Here is a 14539-nt window from a genome sequence, read left to right on the forward strand (position 1 = left end):
TATACTTTCCCCATTAAATTGCTGTGTACACTTGGTGAAAGTCAGTTGACCGTGTGTGTGTTGGTCTGCATCTTGTCCTTTTGTTTTGTTCTGCTGAACCACTGGAACCACACTCTCTTGAGTAATCTCACTTTATAGGAAGTTTTAAAATCAGGTGGTGGTAGCACTACAACTTTGTTCTTTCTTTTCAAAATTGCTTTGGTTCTCCTGAGTTTTTTCCCATATACATTTTAGTATCAATTTGTCAATTTCTATTTTTAAAAAGCTGCTAGAATTTATTTGGGTTTGCATTGAATCAGTAAACCAGTTTAAAAAAGAAACCTAGTCTTAACATGGTCTTCCCTGGTGGCTCAGCTGGTGAAGAATCTGTCTGCACTGCAGGAGACCTGGGTTCCATCTCTGGGTCGGGAAGATCCCCGGGAGGAGGGTGTGGCAACCCACTCCAGTATTCCTGCCTGGAGAATCCCATGGACAGAGGAGCCTGGCAGGGTGCAGTCCACGGGGTTGCAAAGAGTCGGATACGACTGAGCGACTAAGCACAGCACAGCAAAAGTTAAAAATTTTTTATTGCTAGTATATTGAGGTACGGTTCCTTTTTGGATATTGACCTTGTAACTGGTAAGCTAGCTGGGTTCACTCTCATTAATCCTAGTAGCTCTTTTCCATACAGATTTCTTAGGCATTTCTGCTTACACAGTCGTGTCGTCTGTGAGTAAGGCCAGTTTTACTCATCCTTTTAAAATCTTTATGTGTTTTTTCCTTGTCTTGTAGTACTACCTTGGGTAGAAGTAGATCTTGAATAGAATCTTGAATAGACGTGCTTAGTTTCTTATTCCAGTCTTAGGAGGAAAACATTCAGTCTTTTCAGCACATTAAGTGTGCTGATACTATAGGTTTTTTAGTAGGTGCTCTTTATCAGGTTCAGGAAGTTCCCTTCTATTCCTAATTTATTGAGTCTTTTTTTTTTAAATCATAAATGTGTTATATTTTTTTTCAAATTACTTAAACCCAACCATGTTACATTAAATAATCTAAGTACTTTAATTAAAAGGCAAAGAATAACAGAATAACAAAGCAAGACCATATCAATTGTGTGCTGTTTAGAAAAGAAACACTTTAAATATGAAGATACAGATATGTTGACAGTAAAAGGATGTTGCAGGATGTAGCAAATATGAACTAGGAGAATGGTGTACTGTGTTAGTGTGGGACAAGCTGACTTCAGGACACTTGCCCACTCTGGCTGAAGACAGGACACAAAGAGACCACCTCTAGCTTCCCTGTCTGGCAAGTTCTTGTTTGGAAAAACAGCCCTGGTGAGGCGGGGGTCTCCCGCCTGGACTGTGTGTCGTCCAGTGCACAAGTCGCCCTGTAGGACTTTAGGGGAGAAGGCACTGATGTGTGGGGACAGCCATCTCTTCCTGAGGTCCGTCTAGTGACCTTTTTTCTGGTCCCCTGGTGTCTGTGACTGACAACACGAATACCCATCTGCACTCCTCACGGGAAATGAGGAAGATATTAGGGCCTAGATGGACATTGAGTGCAGGTTGACTTGCGGAGTTCCTGCACTGAATGTTCAAGTGGCCTTACATCTGAGTCTTGCTGGCAAGTGGGATTTTTGTCAGTGAAGGGCCCGAGCACAGGAGCATGTGCAGAAGGGTAAAGGCAGAGTGCGGTTTGTGTTGGGAGAGAGATAACATACTTGTGGCAAGGGTGGAATTGGAGAGGCAGCAGGAAGTCCCCAGAGGACCTGGAGGCACATTAGGAAAAGAACCCTCGTGAGTCGTGGGCATTTGTGGCCAGACAGGCTTTAACGCCAACGTGAGAGGAACATGAAGACATCTGTGTTTTGGAAAAAGGAGTTCAATGCAGCAAAGACAAGAAGCAGTGGAGGGCATGGCTGGACAGCTGGGGGGCCTGTGCCATGGGCTCCTGAGAGGTGGCCTTCACACACACAAACTAGGGCTTCCTGTCGTGTGGGGAGTCCTTTACTCTTCTCAATAAAAATATTAGATCAGATAAATCCCCCGTCTGTTATCATCATGATTTTGTAAATAGTGATTTAACACTGAAAAGATTCATAATCTCAAAACACAGGTTTGACTTTGTTAAAGATACAGACCTTGAGGACTTCCCTAGTGGTACAGTGGATAAGAATCTGCCTGCCAGTGCAGAGGACACAGGTTTGATCCCTGGTCCAGGAATATCCCACATGTGGCGGAGCAGCTGGACCTAACACAACTGCTGAGCCCACACTCTGGACCCTGTGCGCGGCGGCTGCTGATGCCCAAGTATCCACAGCCCATGCTCCGCAGCAAGAGAAGCCACCGCAGATCGAAGAGGCCTGAGATTGGAAGGAGCATAGTGCCTGCTCCCCGCAACCAGAGAAAGGCACCACAGACCCAGTGCAACAATGCAGAAATAAATAATTGATTAATTAAAAAATACAGGCTTATGTTTTTCATTTTGTATCCAACACTGAAAACTTTGTTGCAGACCACCCTAGGCTCACAGACTGCCATGAGAATTGGCTGAGTGGTCAGACCCTGTGTAGTCCGGACACAGAGAGCCAGGGCTGGGACAGGGTGGGGCTGCGGCCCAAGGGCTGCTGGGTTAGAGGCCCTTGGTGGGGAGTCTAGTGCCGCAGTGTGCCGGCGGGGGAGTGGTGGCTTCAGGGGCAGCCCTGCTCACCCAGCAAGGTCACGGGGAACGGGGGCAGGGAGGTGGGGGTGGCAGAGGAGCAGAGATGGAGCGGAAGGAGCTGTCGTGAGTTTGGCCTGCTGGGTTTGTTCTGTGAACTGTTCTGTGCTTCCTGTGAAGTGGCCGGGCAGGTGTGGCTTCGCGAGGAGGCAGAGGAGAGACAGGAGAGCAAAGCTTGTTGCCCTCCTGGGTCCTGGAGACGGGCAGCCCCGACCTCAGCGGGGCCAAGTAGGGAAGCCCGGGGCTCAGGAGGCAGGAGTGGGGGAGGGTGGGTAGCTGAGGCTGTGGCTTCTGTGGGGTTTCCACATGAAAGGCGAGGCCGGGCAGGGGGAGTTGCTTAGGGTCAGCTTGCTTGGATAATTTTGGCAGGCTTTAAGCTATGTGGGTGGCTTCTGGTTGCCTGGTCCCTGGTCCCTGGTGCTGGGATGATGAAAGCAGAGGAAGGGGTCTCCTGGCGTGTGGGCCTGCGGGGGTGGGGTGGGGCTGGGGGTTCAGCCTGCAGGCTGGAAATGCGCTCACGGAAACACTTTGCTGCTCTCAGAGCTGGCTGCACAGGAGGGGCCGTCTCTCCTCAATCAGAAAGTTTTTTCAAAGATAATGTACAGAAAGTTAAAAATGTACATGATTTGGAGACATCTGGGAAGAGGTGGTCTGTGTTGATTGAAGAGGGAGGTGGACACTGGGAGGAGGTTTGTGAGTCGTGAACTCTTTGGGTGGAGGGGTATTCGCTGTCTGACATGGGGAGACAGGCATGTGTGGCCTCAGGGGCCCGGGGCCGTGAGCAGGAGCTCCAGCGAGAGGGGAGGAGGCCGGGGGCGGCCCGCGGGGCCACCCCCTGCAGCCCAGGCCGGCCAGCGTGGACTTGGGACTTGGGTGCAGGGTGGCTGAGGCCGGCGTGCGCAGGCTGGGGGAAGTGACCCTCTTGTCTGCTTGCAGCTCTGTGGCCGGCACCATGTTCTGGAAGTTTGACTTGAGCACCACGTCGCACGTTGACAAGCTGCTGGATAAGGAGGGCGTGACACTGCGGGAGCTGATGGATGGAGAAGACATCCTGCAGGAGTGCAAGGCCCAGAACCGGAAACTGCTGGACTTCCTGTGCCGGCGGCAGAGCATGGAGGAGCTGGTGGGCCTTGTGACTCAGGACCCGGCCCTGGACCTGGAGGAGAGGGCCCGCTTCAAGTGGGTACCGGGCCGGGCCGCACTCGGGGGGCAGTGGGCAGGGCTTGAGGACGGCCGGGGCCAAACTTTCGAAGGGAGTGACTGACCCTGAACATTGACCCCACCTGACGTGTGAGAGGGGCCCAGTGGGCTTTGCTGCTGTGATGTTTAAGGTCTGGGGATCCCCGTGTGTGAGTCCTCACCCTAGGTTGCAGTGAGCAGCAGTGCCGTGCGTTGAAGCGTTTTGGGTAAATGTGTACTCGAAAAAGGCTGAGCCCTGACAGGCCGATACATGCGCTTAGCCTGGTGAAATGGCCAGTCCCCAGCGACAGGCAGCATGTGCCCGCTTGACCGTGGGGTCTTCTGCCTGGAGGTAATGTGCTGTGTCCTTAGTTGTCCCAACTGGTCTCAGAGGTGTGACGTTAGGAGATGACAGAAGGGACCAAGTGGGGACCTGGGACCAGGGCTCGGTGCGGACAGCGGAGTGTGAACGGCAGGGCCTCGGGTGGTGGGAAGGACCCAGCATTGGCCTCTGACTCTGAGGGTGCCGCTCGGATCGCACTCAGACCCTGGGACGTGCAGGAGCAGGGCTTGGTGGCACAGGGAGTCAGGGCAGACAGGGTGCCCTCAGCTGCTCACGTGTCCCACTGGGGTCGGCATGTGTGGTCACGTCTTAGAACAGGCTACGGAGGTCCAGCCTGTGGTCAGATTTTTTTTTTTGTAGAACCTGCCAACTGAAAATGGTTTTACATTTTAAAATGGCTGGGAAAAAAATGAAAAAATAGTGTTTATTTGTCTGAAAATGGCAAAATTCACATTCCATTGTCCATCAGTAAAGTCTTGTTGGATACACCCATGACCTGTTGGCCGTGACAGCATAGACCTTCTAAAATAGTTACTCTCTGACCAACTGTAGAATGTCTTTGGTGACTCAGGAGACAAAGCAAGATGAGCCGACGGGTGGGGGGCGGGGTCAGGGCTGTGGTCTGCACATCCGTCTGACTGCAGTGCTCCAGAGAGGGGCAGGGACTTGCTTATGGAGGAGCCGGGGCTCGGGGCCACCACCTGTGGGGGGCCAGAGGCGGTCAGACCATCTCTTGAGATGTGCCTGGTCTTACCTCCGCGTCGCCATTAGTGACCCCACTCCTTTAATTCTTTTGTTCCCAAAGGGGTCCTGCTGCTGCCCGAGTGAGGGTCTCCTGTCTGAGGTGCTGGCAGCAGTGGGATGGGGAGGAGGGCTGCGGGGCCGGCTGTGCCCCTGGGCAGAGGGTCCTAGTGTGGCAGTAGAGACTGGGAGAGCGTTACAGTCAGAGTCTGCGGAGATCGGCAGTCAGCGAGCGCAAACAGGAGAGCAAGGAAGCCCGCTTCTCTGGGCAGGGACACATCCAAGTAAACAGGTGGGACAGCGTTTGCCTGTTTACACAAAAGGGCAGCCCCAGATAGGGATTTAATTAAGAATTGTGGTATAATTTTATGGAGGTGGGGAGAGGGCAATGGGGTGGATGGGCCGGATGATGTGAGAGCTCCAGCGTCACACAGGAGGTCGGTTTGTAGTGCCTGCAGTTGCTGAAGATGTTTGTTTGTGTTTTATTTAGAAACATGGAGGTGAATAATAGAGAAGGTGCCAAGAGGCTGTGGTGACTGTCTCAGCAGTATGGCCTGCAGGTGGGGATGGGGGCTCTTCCTCACGAGCCTGGTCATACTCAGTTGTTAAAACATGTGTGCGTGTCGCCTGTTAAAAATAGTAGAACCTTTTTAATTTAAAAGTTAATTTTAAAATTAACTTGCTTATTAAAGATTAGTTTGCTTTTAGTTAAAATTAAATGTCCTTTTTGAAAAGAGAAATAGGCTGGGTGGATGGATGAGGTAGTAGCTGGAGGAGGATGTGGGGTCAGGATTATTTTTCAGAGGAGCCAAGGGTACAGATTGGACTGTTTCAGGCTCTGAGCCGTGGGTCTCTGTCAAGCCACTCGGCATGGCCCTCCGGGTGCTGGGCGTGAGCGTGGTGGGCAGGAGCCCACTCGTCTTAGCCTCCAGACAGCTGCCCCTGTGGCCGCCCTGACGGCCGCGTCAGCCCGCTGGCTGCAGGCTGGATTATGCAGAGACCTGTCTGGGAAGTAGGGGTGCCCCTGAGAGCGGGGCCTGGGGGCCACTCTGAGTGGTTGGCTGCTCTGCTAATGCCAGAGGAGCTCCGTGCAGGTGAGGCCCTGTGCAGCAGCCCGGGGCCAGGAGCTGGCCCGATTCCTGAGGATGCTTCTGGCTCTTTCTTAAGGTTCCCATGCAGTTTGTCTGCTGAGCTTTGGACCATTTGAGAAATGAGACAAGAGTCCGCAGGTGGATGCCAAGCTCCCACTGTTGTTTCTGATGCGGTGGTGTGGCAGTGGATGGAGGAGGGCTTCCTCTTCCTGAGTCAGTGAGACCTGCGTGCCTGTGGGGAGCAGGGCTGGGTCCAGCAGCCCAGGGAGGGCTTCCCGCACCCCCACCCCATCCTGCAGGGCAGAGCAGAGGGGGACGCCGAGCGCCTGGGGAGCAGCCAGGCACGCCACAGAGAGGTGTGCGGAGGCCCTGGGAGCCTCCACCGTGACGGCCCTGGACTCCCCTTCCTCACCTGGTAATTCCTGCAGCCACCTCCTGTGTTCCCGGGTTTCGTCCTTCTCTCTTTTTGCCTGTTGCCCCTGGCGAATTCTGTTCTCTGACAGCCTCCTGAGAAGGGCTGCGTGGCTGGCACCGCTGGGGCGCAGTCTGAGTGCATCCTTCTCCCTCTGGCTGGCCTTGATGGGTCATGTCCAGACTGAACATGGTTCTCCTGTCGTTTTGAAGACTCCAGGGTTGTCTTTGTCAACTGAAAAAAAAAAAGCACAACTTACAAGCTGAAAATTACGTTTTACTTGGCGGACTCTCTGAAGGACCTGGGGACAGGACTCCCAGATCACTCAGGGAGGCCTCTGAAGAGGCGAATGAGGAGCCAAGATGTGTAGGAGGTTTTACAACAAAGACCAGGTAGTCAGAACTTCAGAAGCTTACTGTTCATTAAAGAAGACCAGACGACTCAGTTCCGGATTGAGCGCCTTTCCGGGTCTGGGCTCAGGGCACCACTCCTCTGGCCTGCCCTGCAGCTGTCTTGCCGCATCCTGTGCACTCCCGTCCTGAGTGAGGGTGGCGGCTCTATGGAGGGTCCCCGCGGGGCTGCCAGGGCTGGGGGCAGCCTGTGTTCACTGACACGTCCACACGGCTCTTCACACCTTCTCTTCCTGACTCCAGCCCTGCTGCTGACAGGTCTGATGCCACAGGCCCCCAGTTTTCCTCAGGGGCATCCCAGGGCCTTTAACTCTGGTGCTCTGCAGTTTCCCAGGACTTTATCCCCTGGGTCAGGACAGGGGGATCTCAGAAGTGGCACTTTATAGTCAGAGAGTTTGGGAGAAATTAGTAATAAATAAGTACAAAACAAAGCGAACAAAACCAGGGAGGCCCATTGCCGCGAGCCCCCCCCCTGCCTGGGGGCCACCGTGTGCCTGCAGGCCTCGCTGAGCCACAGGCACAGGCTCCTGTGCGCGGAGCGCTGCGGGGCCAAACGGGCACGTCAGAGGTGGGAGCAGAGCAATGCTGTTTACTGTGGGGCTGAGCAAGAAGAGGTGGCTTGTGCTGTTGCCAAATGTTGGCTCTCTGTGCGCCATTGCCAAACAGAAACATGAGGACAGAGTTGTGGAGAAGGAAAAGAAAGTGTTATTTGTTCAGTTCTGTCTGACTCTTTGCGACCCCATGGACTGTAGCCCACCAGGCTTCTCTGTCCATGGGATTCTACTTGAGTGGGCTGCCATTCCCTTCTCCAGGGGATCTGCTCAACCCAGGGATCAAACCTGGTCTCCTGTATTACATGCAGATTCTTTACCGTCTAAGCCACCAGGGAAATGGCTTTACTACTTTGCCAGGCAAAAGGGGAACACTAAATAGGCTGATGCCTCAAGGACTGCGCCCCCGCTTCGTGGTGAGTCGGGGGAGATTATGTCGTCAGGCGGGAGTGTGTGATAAGGACCAGAGCAGTGACAGTCTCGCATTCTCTCTTCTGCACACTCCCTAGGAGCGGGGCTGCCGACAAGACGAGCGTCTTGTGTGCGGGGTCTCTGGTGGCCGTCCCTACTCTTTTATGGGCCTCTCTGCATGTGGTTTCCTGGCTGCTCCTCCTCTGGTTAGTAACTGTTCTGCCTTTTGGAACTCAGAAGAAGGGCATGGAAGCTGCAGTCTTGTCTATAAGAATAAGGCTGTGAAAAAAAAAAAGAAGGCTGTGTGCGCGCGCTCAGTCGTGTCCGACTCGTTGTGACCCCATGGACTAGAACCCACCAGGTTCCTCTGTCCATGGAAGTTTCCAGGCAAGAATACTGGAGTGGGTTGCCATTTCCTTCTCCAGGGGATCATTCCAACCCAGGAATTGAACCTGTGTCTTTCGTGTCAGCAGGCAAATTCTTTACCACTGAGCCAAGAATTGATGCTTTGTCTAAAGGAAATGGGGGACAAAAAGGCCTCCTTGCCTGGGAGAGCCTAGAGGGCCTTGCTTGGCATCAGTGCCCAAAAGCCTGAACTCCTCAGTAGTTTTAGGGGAGAAACTTATAGGCGAATTTGAGGTGAGGGCTGTGCGATGTGGTGCTTTCTTCTCTTTGGTTGGTGGTGAGGTAACAGGGCAGAGCTCCAGGAATCTTGGGCTCAGCCTGAAGTTACTGTCATCCGTGGGTGGGTGGGGGGCTTAGTTCTACTGAAGAGCTCAAAGGTATTGTTGTGTGTATCCCTTTAGCAGGAGATGCGTGCTCCTTGGAAGAAAAGCAGTGACCACCCTAGACAGCATATTAGAAAGCAGAGACATTACTTTGCCTGCAAAGGTCCGTCTAGTCAAAGCTATGGTTTTCCCAGTAGTCATGTATAGTTGTGTGAGCTGGACAGTAAAAAAGGCTGAGCGCTGCAGAATTGATGTCTTTCAACTGTGGTGCTGGAGAAGAGTCTTTGAGAGTCCCTTGGACTGCAAGGAGAGCCAACCAGTCAATCTTGGAGGAAATGAACCCTGAATATTCACTGGAAGGACTGACACTGAAGCTGAAGCTTCAGTACTTTGGCCACCTGATGGGAAGAGCCAACCAACTGGAAAAGTCCCTGATGCCAGAAAAGATTGAAGGTAGGAGGAGACAGGGATGACAGAAGACGAGATGGTTTGATGGCATCACCAACTCAGCGGACATGAATTTGAGCCAACTCCAGGAGTTGACAAAGGACAGGGAAGCATGGCGTGCTGCAGTCTTTGGGGTCGCAAAGAGTCAGACACAACTGAGCTACAGCAAGGACCCTGCCCCAGAGCTGTACAGTTGTTTCTTGACTGCCCCTCCCTTGTTTCTTCAGCCTCTCCCTTCTCTGACCAGCTACTGTTTGAACCTGCCCTTGGTAACTTGGGGGAGGTGTGTTTGTTCATTCACTCCTTCAGTGGTGTCTGACTCTCTGTGGCCCCATGGACAGCAGCACTCTAGGCTTCCTCGTCCTTCACCATCTCCAGGAGTTTGCTCAAACTCACGTCACGACAGTGATGCCATCCAACCATCTCATCCTCTTATCATCCCCTTCTGCTGCTGCTTCAGTCTTTCCCAGCATCAGGGTCTTTTCTGTGAGTCAGCTCTTCCCATCAGGTGGCCAATCCTTCCAATGAATATTCAGGATTGATATCCTTTAGGATTCACTGGTTTGATCTCCTTGCTCTCCAAGGGACTCTCTAGAGTCTTCTCCAACACCGCAGTTGGAAAGCGTCCTCTGGGGCCCCCGTGGGGCCTCTGCTCCCTGGGCTCTCGGGGCACACCTGCCCCACAGCCACACTGACGGCCCTGCTCCCACCCCTGCTGTGCCTGGTGGGCCATGCGCGCAGTCAGCTGCTTCCTCTGGAGCTTCTGAACCCTAGGCCCCTCTAGCTGACCCACAGTGAGCGCCTTAGTTTGGAGCCCTCTGGGTGGCTTCCCGGAGCTGGAGGGTCGCTGCGGCCGACCTTGACCCGGGGCTGGCCGTGTGCCAGGCTCCGCTCCGCTCTATGCACAGCCTGGGGGGGGACACTCGGCCCCCCTTGTTTGGATGCTGCGGCTCAGACTCAGGCTCACTCGTGTGCCTGAGGCCACACAGCAGGCCCCGTGCGGCATGTGCCCCCTGTGCCGCAGGGCTTCTGGCAGGCTCCAGCTGCCCTGGCCCTGGGCACCCTCACCGATGTTCCCCGGCATGCCGTGTGTGGCCCCAGGCCTTGTCTCTGCACTGCTATGGTGGGCTCTGGATGCTGCAGGCCTGTCCGGCGCCACATGTCTGTGAGACCCATGTGGCGTCTCGTGTGATCCATGAGACCATGTCTGTGAGAGGGTCAGGCAGGGAGCACAGTGGGATGAGGTTATACATGCTGGGATCAGGACTGTGTTGTGTCTGATCATTTTTATCAAAGGAATAATACATTTTTACACATATTGATATTTGTAGGGAAATAGCCCATTAGCCAAAACGGCGGTGGCCAGGCTTTCTCACCGCAGGCCCGTCCCCCACGTTTGTAAGTGCATGGCTGTACAGCAGCTGAGGCAACTTACTGCACACGCATGGCACGGTGTGCCCACGTGGCCCACTTGTATTCTGTAAACATGTATAAGCTCCACTTGAAAAGCCCTGGCCTCCGGGTCATGGCTGTCTCACGGCTGCGTTAGGACTGCCCACTGGGTCAGCAGCGAGAGGAGAGGCCGCCGTGTCTGCTGCTGCGGCGGCTGTGCCGGTCAGGGAGGAACAGAACACGCCTGCCGTCCTGTGGCCCTCGAGCTTTCGTCCAGCTTCCCCACTCGCGCCTTGCCTGCCCCGGGTTCAGCAAACAGTATGGATAGCGAGACAGCGTTTCTTAGTAATAATTCACATAACACGTGGCTTGGTGCTTCATCATCAGCTGTGACGCGGGTTGCTTCGGTCTGGGCATGGCCGGTCTCTGCATGTTGGGGTGTGGGGGTGAGCAGGGCGTGGAGCGGGGAGGACGGCCTGACGCCTGTGGCAGGCCTGGCAGGAGAGTGGAGGGCGGAGGAGAGGCCGGAAGATTAGAAGGGGGTCCGTAGGAAACAGGCACGGAGTCCTGGAGTGTAGGGCATCAGGTCTAGGGTGTAAGGAGCCAGCAGAGAGGATGACTCAGCGCTGAGCTTCTAGTAAAACATGCCGGTTGGTCACAGAATAATCACATTTTTTTTTTTATTCTGTTGAGAGGTCTAGCCATTTTGGGTTTTGCCTGTGGAGCTGCTTCCGAAGAGAAGACTGTTGAGCAGCTTCCTGAGCAGTGGAGAAGCCCAGTTCACACCCAGCCATTGCCTTGTGCCCCTGCAGATACCCGAATACAGCCTGCGAGCTACTGACATGCGACGTGCCACAAATCAACGACAGGCTGGGAGGGGATGAGACTTTGCTGAACGTTCTTTACAACTTCCTAGACCGTGAGCCGCCCCTCAATCCTCTGCTCGCCAGTTTCTTCAGCAAGACCATTGGCAATCTCATTGCAAGAAAAACTGAACAGGTAGTCATCCACCCAGCCCGCGTGATTTGGGAGGGAGGCTTGGCTGATGCCGATCATGCTATCAGCCGTCGCTGTTGGGGGCGGGTTCTGACTGCTCTGAGGGACACACCTGGAGCCGCATGGCTGCTGCCGTGGGAGCTGGGACGGATGAAGAAGCTGTCTTCCCAAGAGAGAGGGCCACTGGCCCGCTCTGCATGAGCGGCCCGTGCCCTGTTCGGGAGTGCACAGGGCCCCAGGCTCGGCCGGCTTGTCCCCTCCCTCACCGGTCCTGGCGTGAGGTCCCGGGTGTGCCTGCGTGATGCTAGGGCCCTAGGGCTCCTTCTGTTGCATCTCTGTGGGTGGCGGGTGTCTGTGTGTATACCATGCATGTGTGCTCAGTCGTGCCCAGCTCTGCCGGGGTCCAGCCTCGGCAGGATCCAGGGGGTACCCTCAGGATGAACGGCGTCTGTGAGAGAGAGAGGAGACATGTGAGACTAGCCTTGATGGGGCCAAGTCTGCGTTTTACTCTTTGACAACCGGTTTTATACCCTTTCACAGAACGTTTTCAAGGTACAAGATGCTTACTCATGATTACACAGGATTAGCATTACATCAGTTTGATTTTTAGGAAAAGCAGGGTTTTTTTTTGCTTTTTAATTCTATAGTAATTCTTAGCACATGATCTTCTGGCCTTGGGGCTATTAACATTTCATGCAGGTCAGGTGATTGTAAGCCTATTTTCTGTTTTTATGGTGACCTTAACTGAAAGGTAACAGTGTCATAGGGAAATAGTACAGAGTAGAATTATATTCTTGTTAATACAAAAATTAATCTTTCTGCAAAAGTTGTCAGTTGCGTTTATCTAAGAAGTTTACCCCACACTGATTCTGCGACTTTGGTGAGGCACCTTCTGCCTAGCACTCCTAGCTGACAATTAACAACCATCTCATTGTTACCACACTAGGGCTAAGTTCTTATTTCTCTAGATCTTTAACTATATTAACAATGGTTTTTATAACACAATCTTAGCACATTAAAGGCAAAAATACAGCAAGCAAAAACACAGCAAGCAAATCACAACCCAATAACCACCTATAGAATAATTTTTCTTATGTTTTCTAATAGGACTCCTTTACCCCTTAAAAAGGCTCTATGTCTGTCAGGGCTTTTATATATAATTATTATATATAATCAGGTTCTTTATGCTATTTTATGATTAGGATATTATAAGCAATCATGCATATTAGTACCAAGGGCATAAATGCATTTGGCTAACAAACTGCCAGCAAAGGAGTTTAAATTAAAACACTCCTATCACCCTGGATAATCTCATAAAATACCACCACCTGGGAAACTTATTGATTAAAGTTCTAAATTGATTCTTATTTGGAAGAGATCGGGGAAGGCCTTCCTGCCTGTGTCAGAGAAATTAGGGAGTAGTCCATGGAGGCAGGCATCAGAAAGACAGATATCATCTTTAAGGTGAGCGCCGGGGGCAGCTTTTCGAAACCCCTGAAAACCTGATCCGCCTTGCCTGTCAGGCTTTCTCCTCGTGACCTTGTCATGGGTGGAATCTCGTGAGCTGGCCTTTTCGAAACCCCTGAAAACCTGATCCGCCCTGCCCGTCAGGCTTTCTCCCTCACGGCCTTGTTAGGGGTAGGGTCTCGTGTGTTGGCTCCCAGCACAGCTCTTTGCAACCCCATGGACTATAGCCAGCCTCCTCTGTCCTTGGGATTTTCCAAGCGAGAATACTGGAGTGGTAGCCATCTCCTTCTCTGGGGAATCTTCCTGACTCCGGGATGGAATCTGTGTCTCCTGCATTGACAGGCGGACTTTTTACCACTGGCGCCACCTGGGGAAGACTTCTTTGAGTCTAGGGCACTTACTGTCTCAAAGCAAATAAACGGAAGTTCTCCTCTGTCCAATGGATAGGACTCTGTGTGTCCACTGTAGGTGGCACGGTTGGTGAGCTAAGATCCTATAAGCCACATGGTGCAGCCAAAAAATAAAAGGAACGCCCCGCTTTTACAGGCTTCTGTAAAGCGTGGGGTGAGCTCGCCTCATCCAGCTGGAGCGCAGTTCTCCTGGGGACAATGCGTGCGCCTGCCCCACACGTCCCAGAGCGGCTGTGCAGTGTGCCCGGCGCCCGCTTCAGGAGCTGGCATGTCAGTCTTTCGTCTCCTGCCCCTGCTCACCATCTCCAGTGCGGTTTCAGAACGAACCCCAGACAGCGAGTTGGTTCTGTAAGCAGTGCAGTGTGAGTCTCTGAAGCATGAGGACTTCTTTCTCCTGGTGTTACGTCCTGTGGGCAACGTGAGTGGCTGACGTGAAGGTGCTTGAGGCTGTCCGCGGTCCCAGCAGGAGAGCACAGTTCCTGCTGCCGTACTTCCTCTCCAGCCTTTGGTGCGACCAGTCGGTTTACTTCAGCTTTTCTGATAGATGTGGATAACAGCGTTGTGGTTTTAACTCGCATCACTTTGGTAACTGGTGAGGATGAGCATCTTTTTGTATATTAATCGGCCATTTGGATATTTTTTGTGTGAAGTCTCTTGCCCTTTTTCTTTCAGCCTCTGTTTTGTTTTCATTTGTAGAATTCTCTGTTTTGTGGATACAAGTCCTCTGATTTTTTTTGGTTGTGCCACACAGCTTACCAGATCTTTGTTCCCTGACCAGAGATTGAACCTATTCCCTCGGCAGTGGAAGCTCAAGTTTGAATCACTGGACTGCTAGGGAATTCTCCCTTTGTTGGTTTTGTGTTGCAAACATCTTTTCTTACTCCGTCTGCTGTTTTTTTTGTTTTTGTTTGGTTTTTTTTTTTGGTTTTTACTCTCCTAATTGTATTTTTTTAATGAACAGAGGTTCTGATTTTCATGTAGTGCAAGTCATAAGTCTTTATTTATTTTTTTGTTTGTCTGTTTTGTCCGTTAAGCTTTTATCTACTTCAAAATCATAGAGATACTCTGTATTATTTTTTAGAAGCTTTATTGTTTTTAGTTCAGTTCAGTCGCTCAGTGGTGTCCGACTCTTTGCGACCCCATGAACCGCAGCACACCAGGCCTCCCTGTCCATCACCAACTCCTGGGAGTCCACCCAAACCCATGTCGTTTGAGTCAGTGCTGGCATCCAACCGTCTCATCCTCTGTCGTCCCCTTCTCC

At 52.4% G+C, this 14539-nt stretch overlaps 1 protein-coding gene across 10 annotated transcripts in view; it reads left to right on the forward strand.

Annotated features, from left to right (window-relative positions):
* Positions 1-14539, forward strand: part of PPP6R2 (protein phosphatase 6 regulatory subunit 2) — a 62659-nt gene that overhangs the window by 25625 nt on the left and 22495 nt on the right. For 9 of the 10 annotated variants that reach the window (XM_070453586.1, XM_070453589.1, XM_070453593.1 and 6 more), the window contains 2 exons: positions 3637-3879; positions 11218-11404. In XM_070453586.1, coding sequence (XP_070309687.1) covers positions 3637-3879; positions 11218-11404 — 430 coding nt within the window. Of the gene's footprint in view, positions 1-3636; positions 3880-11217; positions 11405-13670; positions 13871-14539 lie in introns of those variants that run through there. The other variant, XM_070453594.1, reaches the window with a different exon arrangement.

This window comes from Odocoileus virginianus, chromosome 23 (genome assembly GCF_023699985.2).
Source record: "Odocoileus virginianus isolate 20LAN1187 ecotype Illinois chromosome 23, Ovbor_1.2, whole genome shotgun sequence".
In the NCBI taxonomy this organism is placed as follows: domain Eukaryota; kingdom Metazoa; phylum Chordata; class Mammalia; order Artiodactyla; family Cervidae; genus Odocoileus; species Odocoileus virginianus.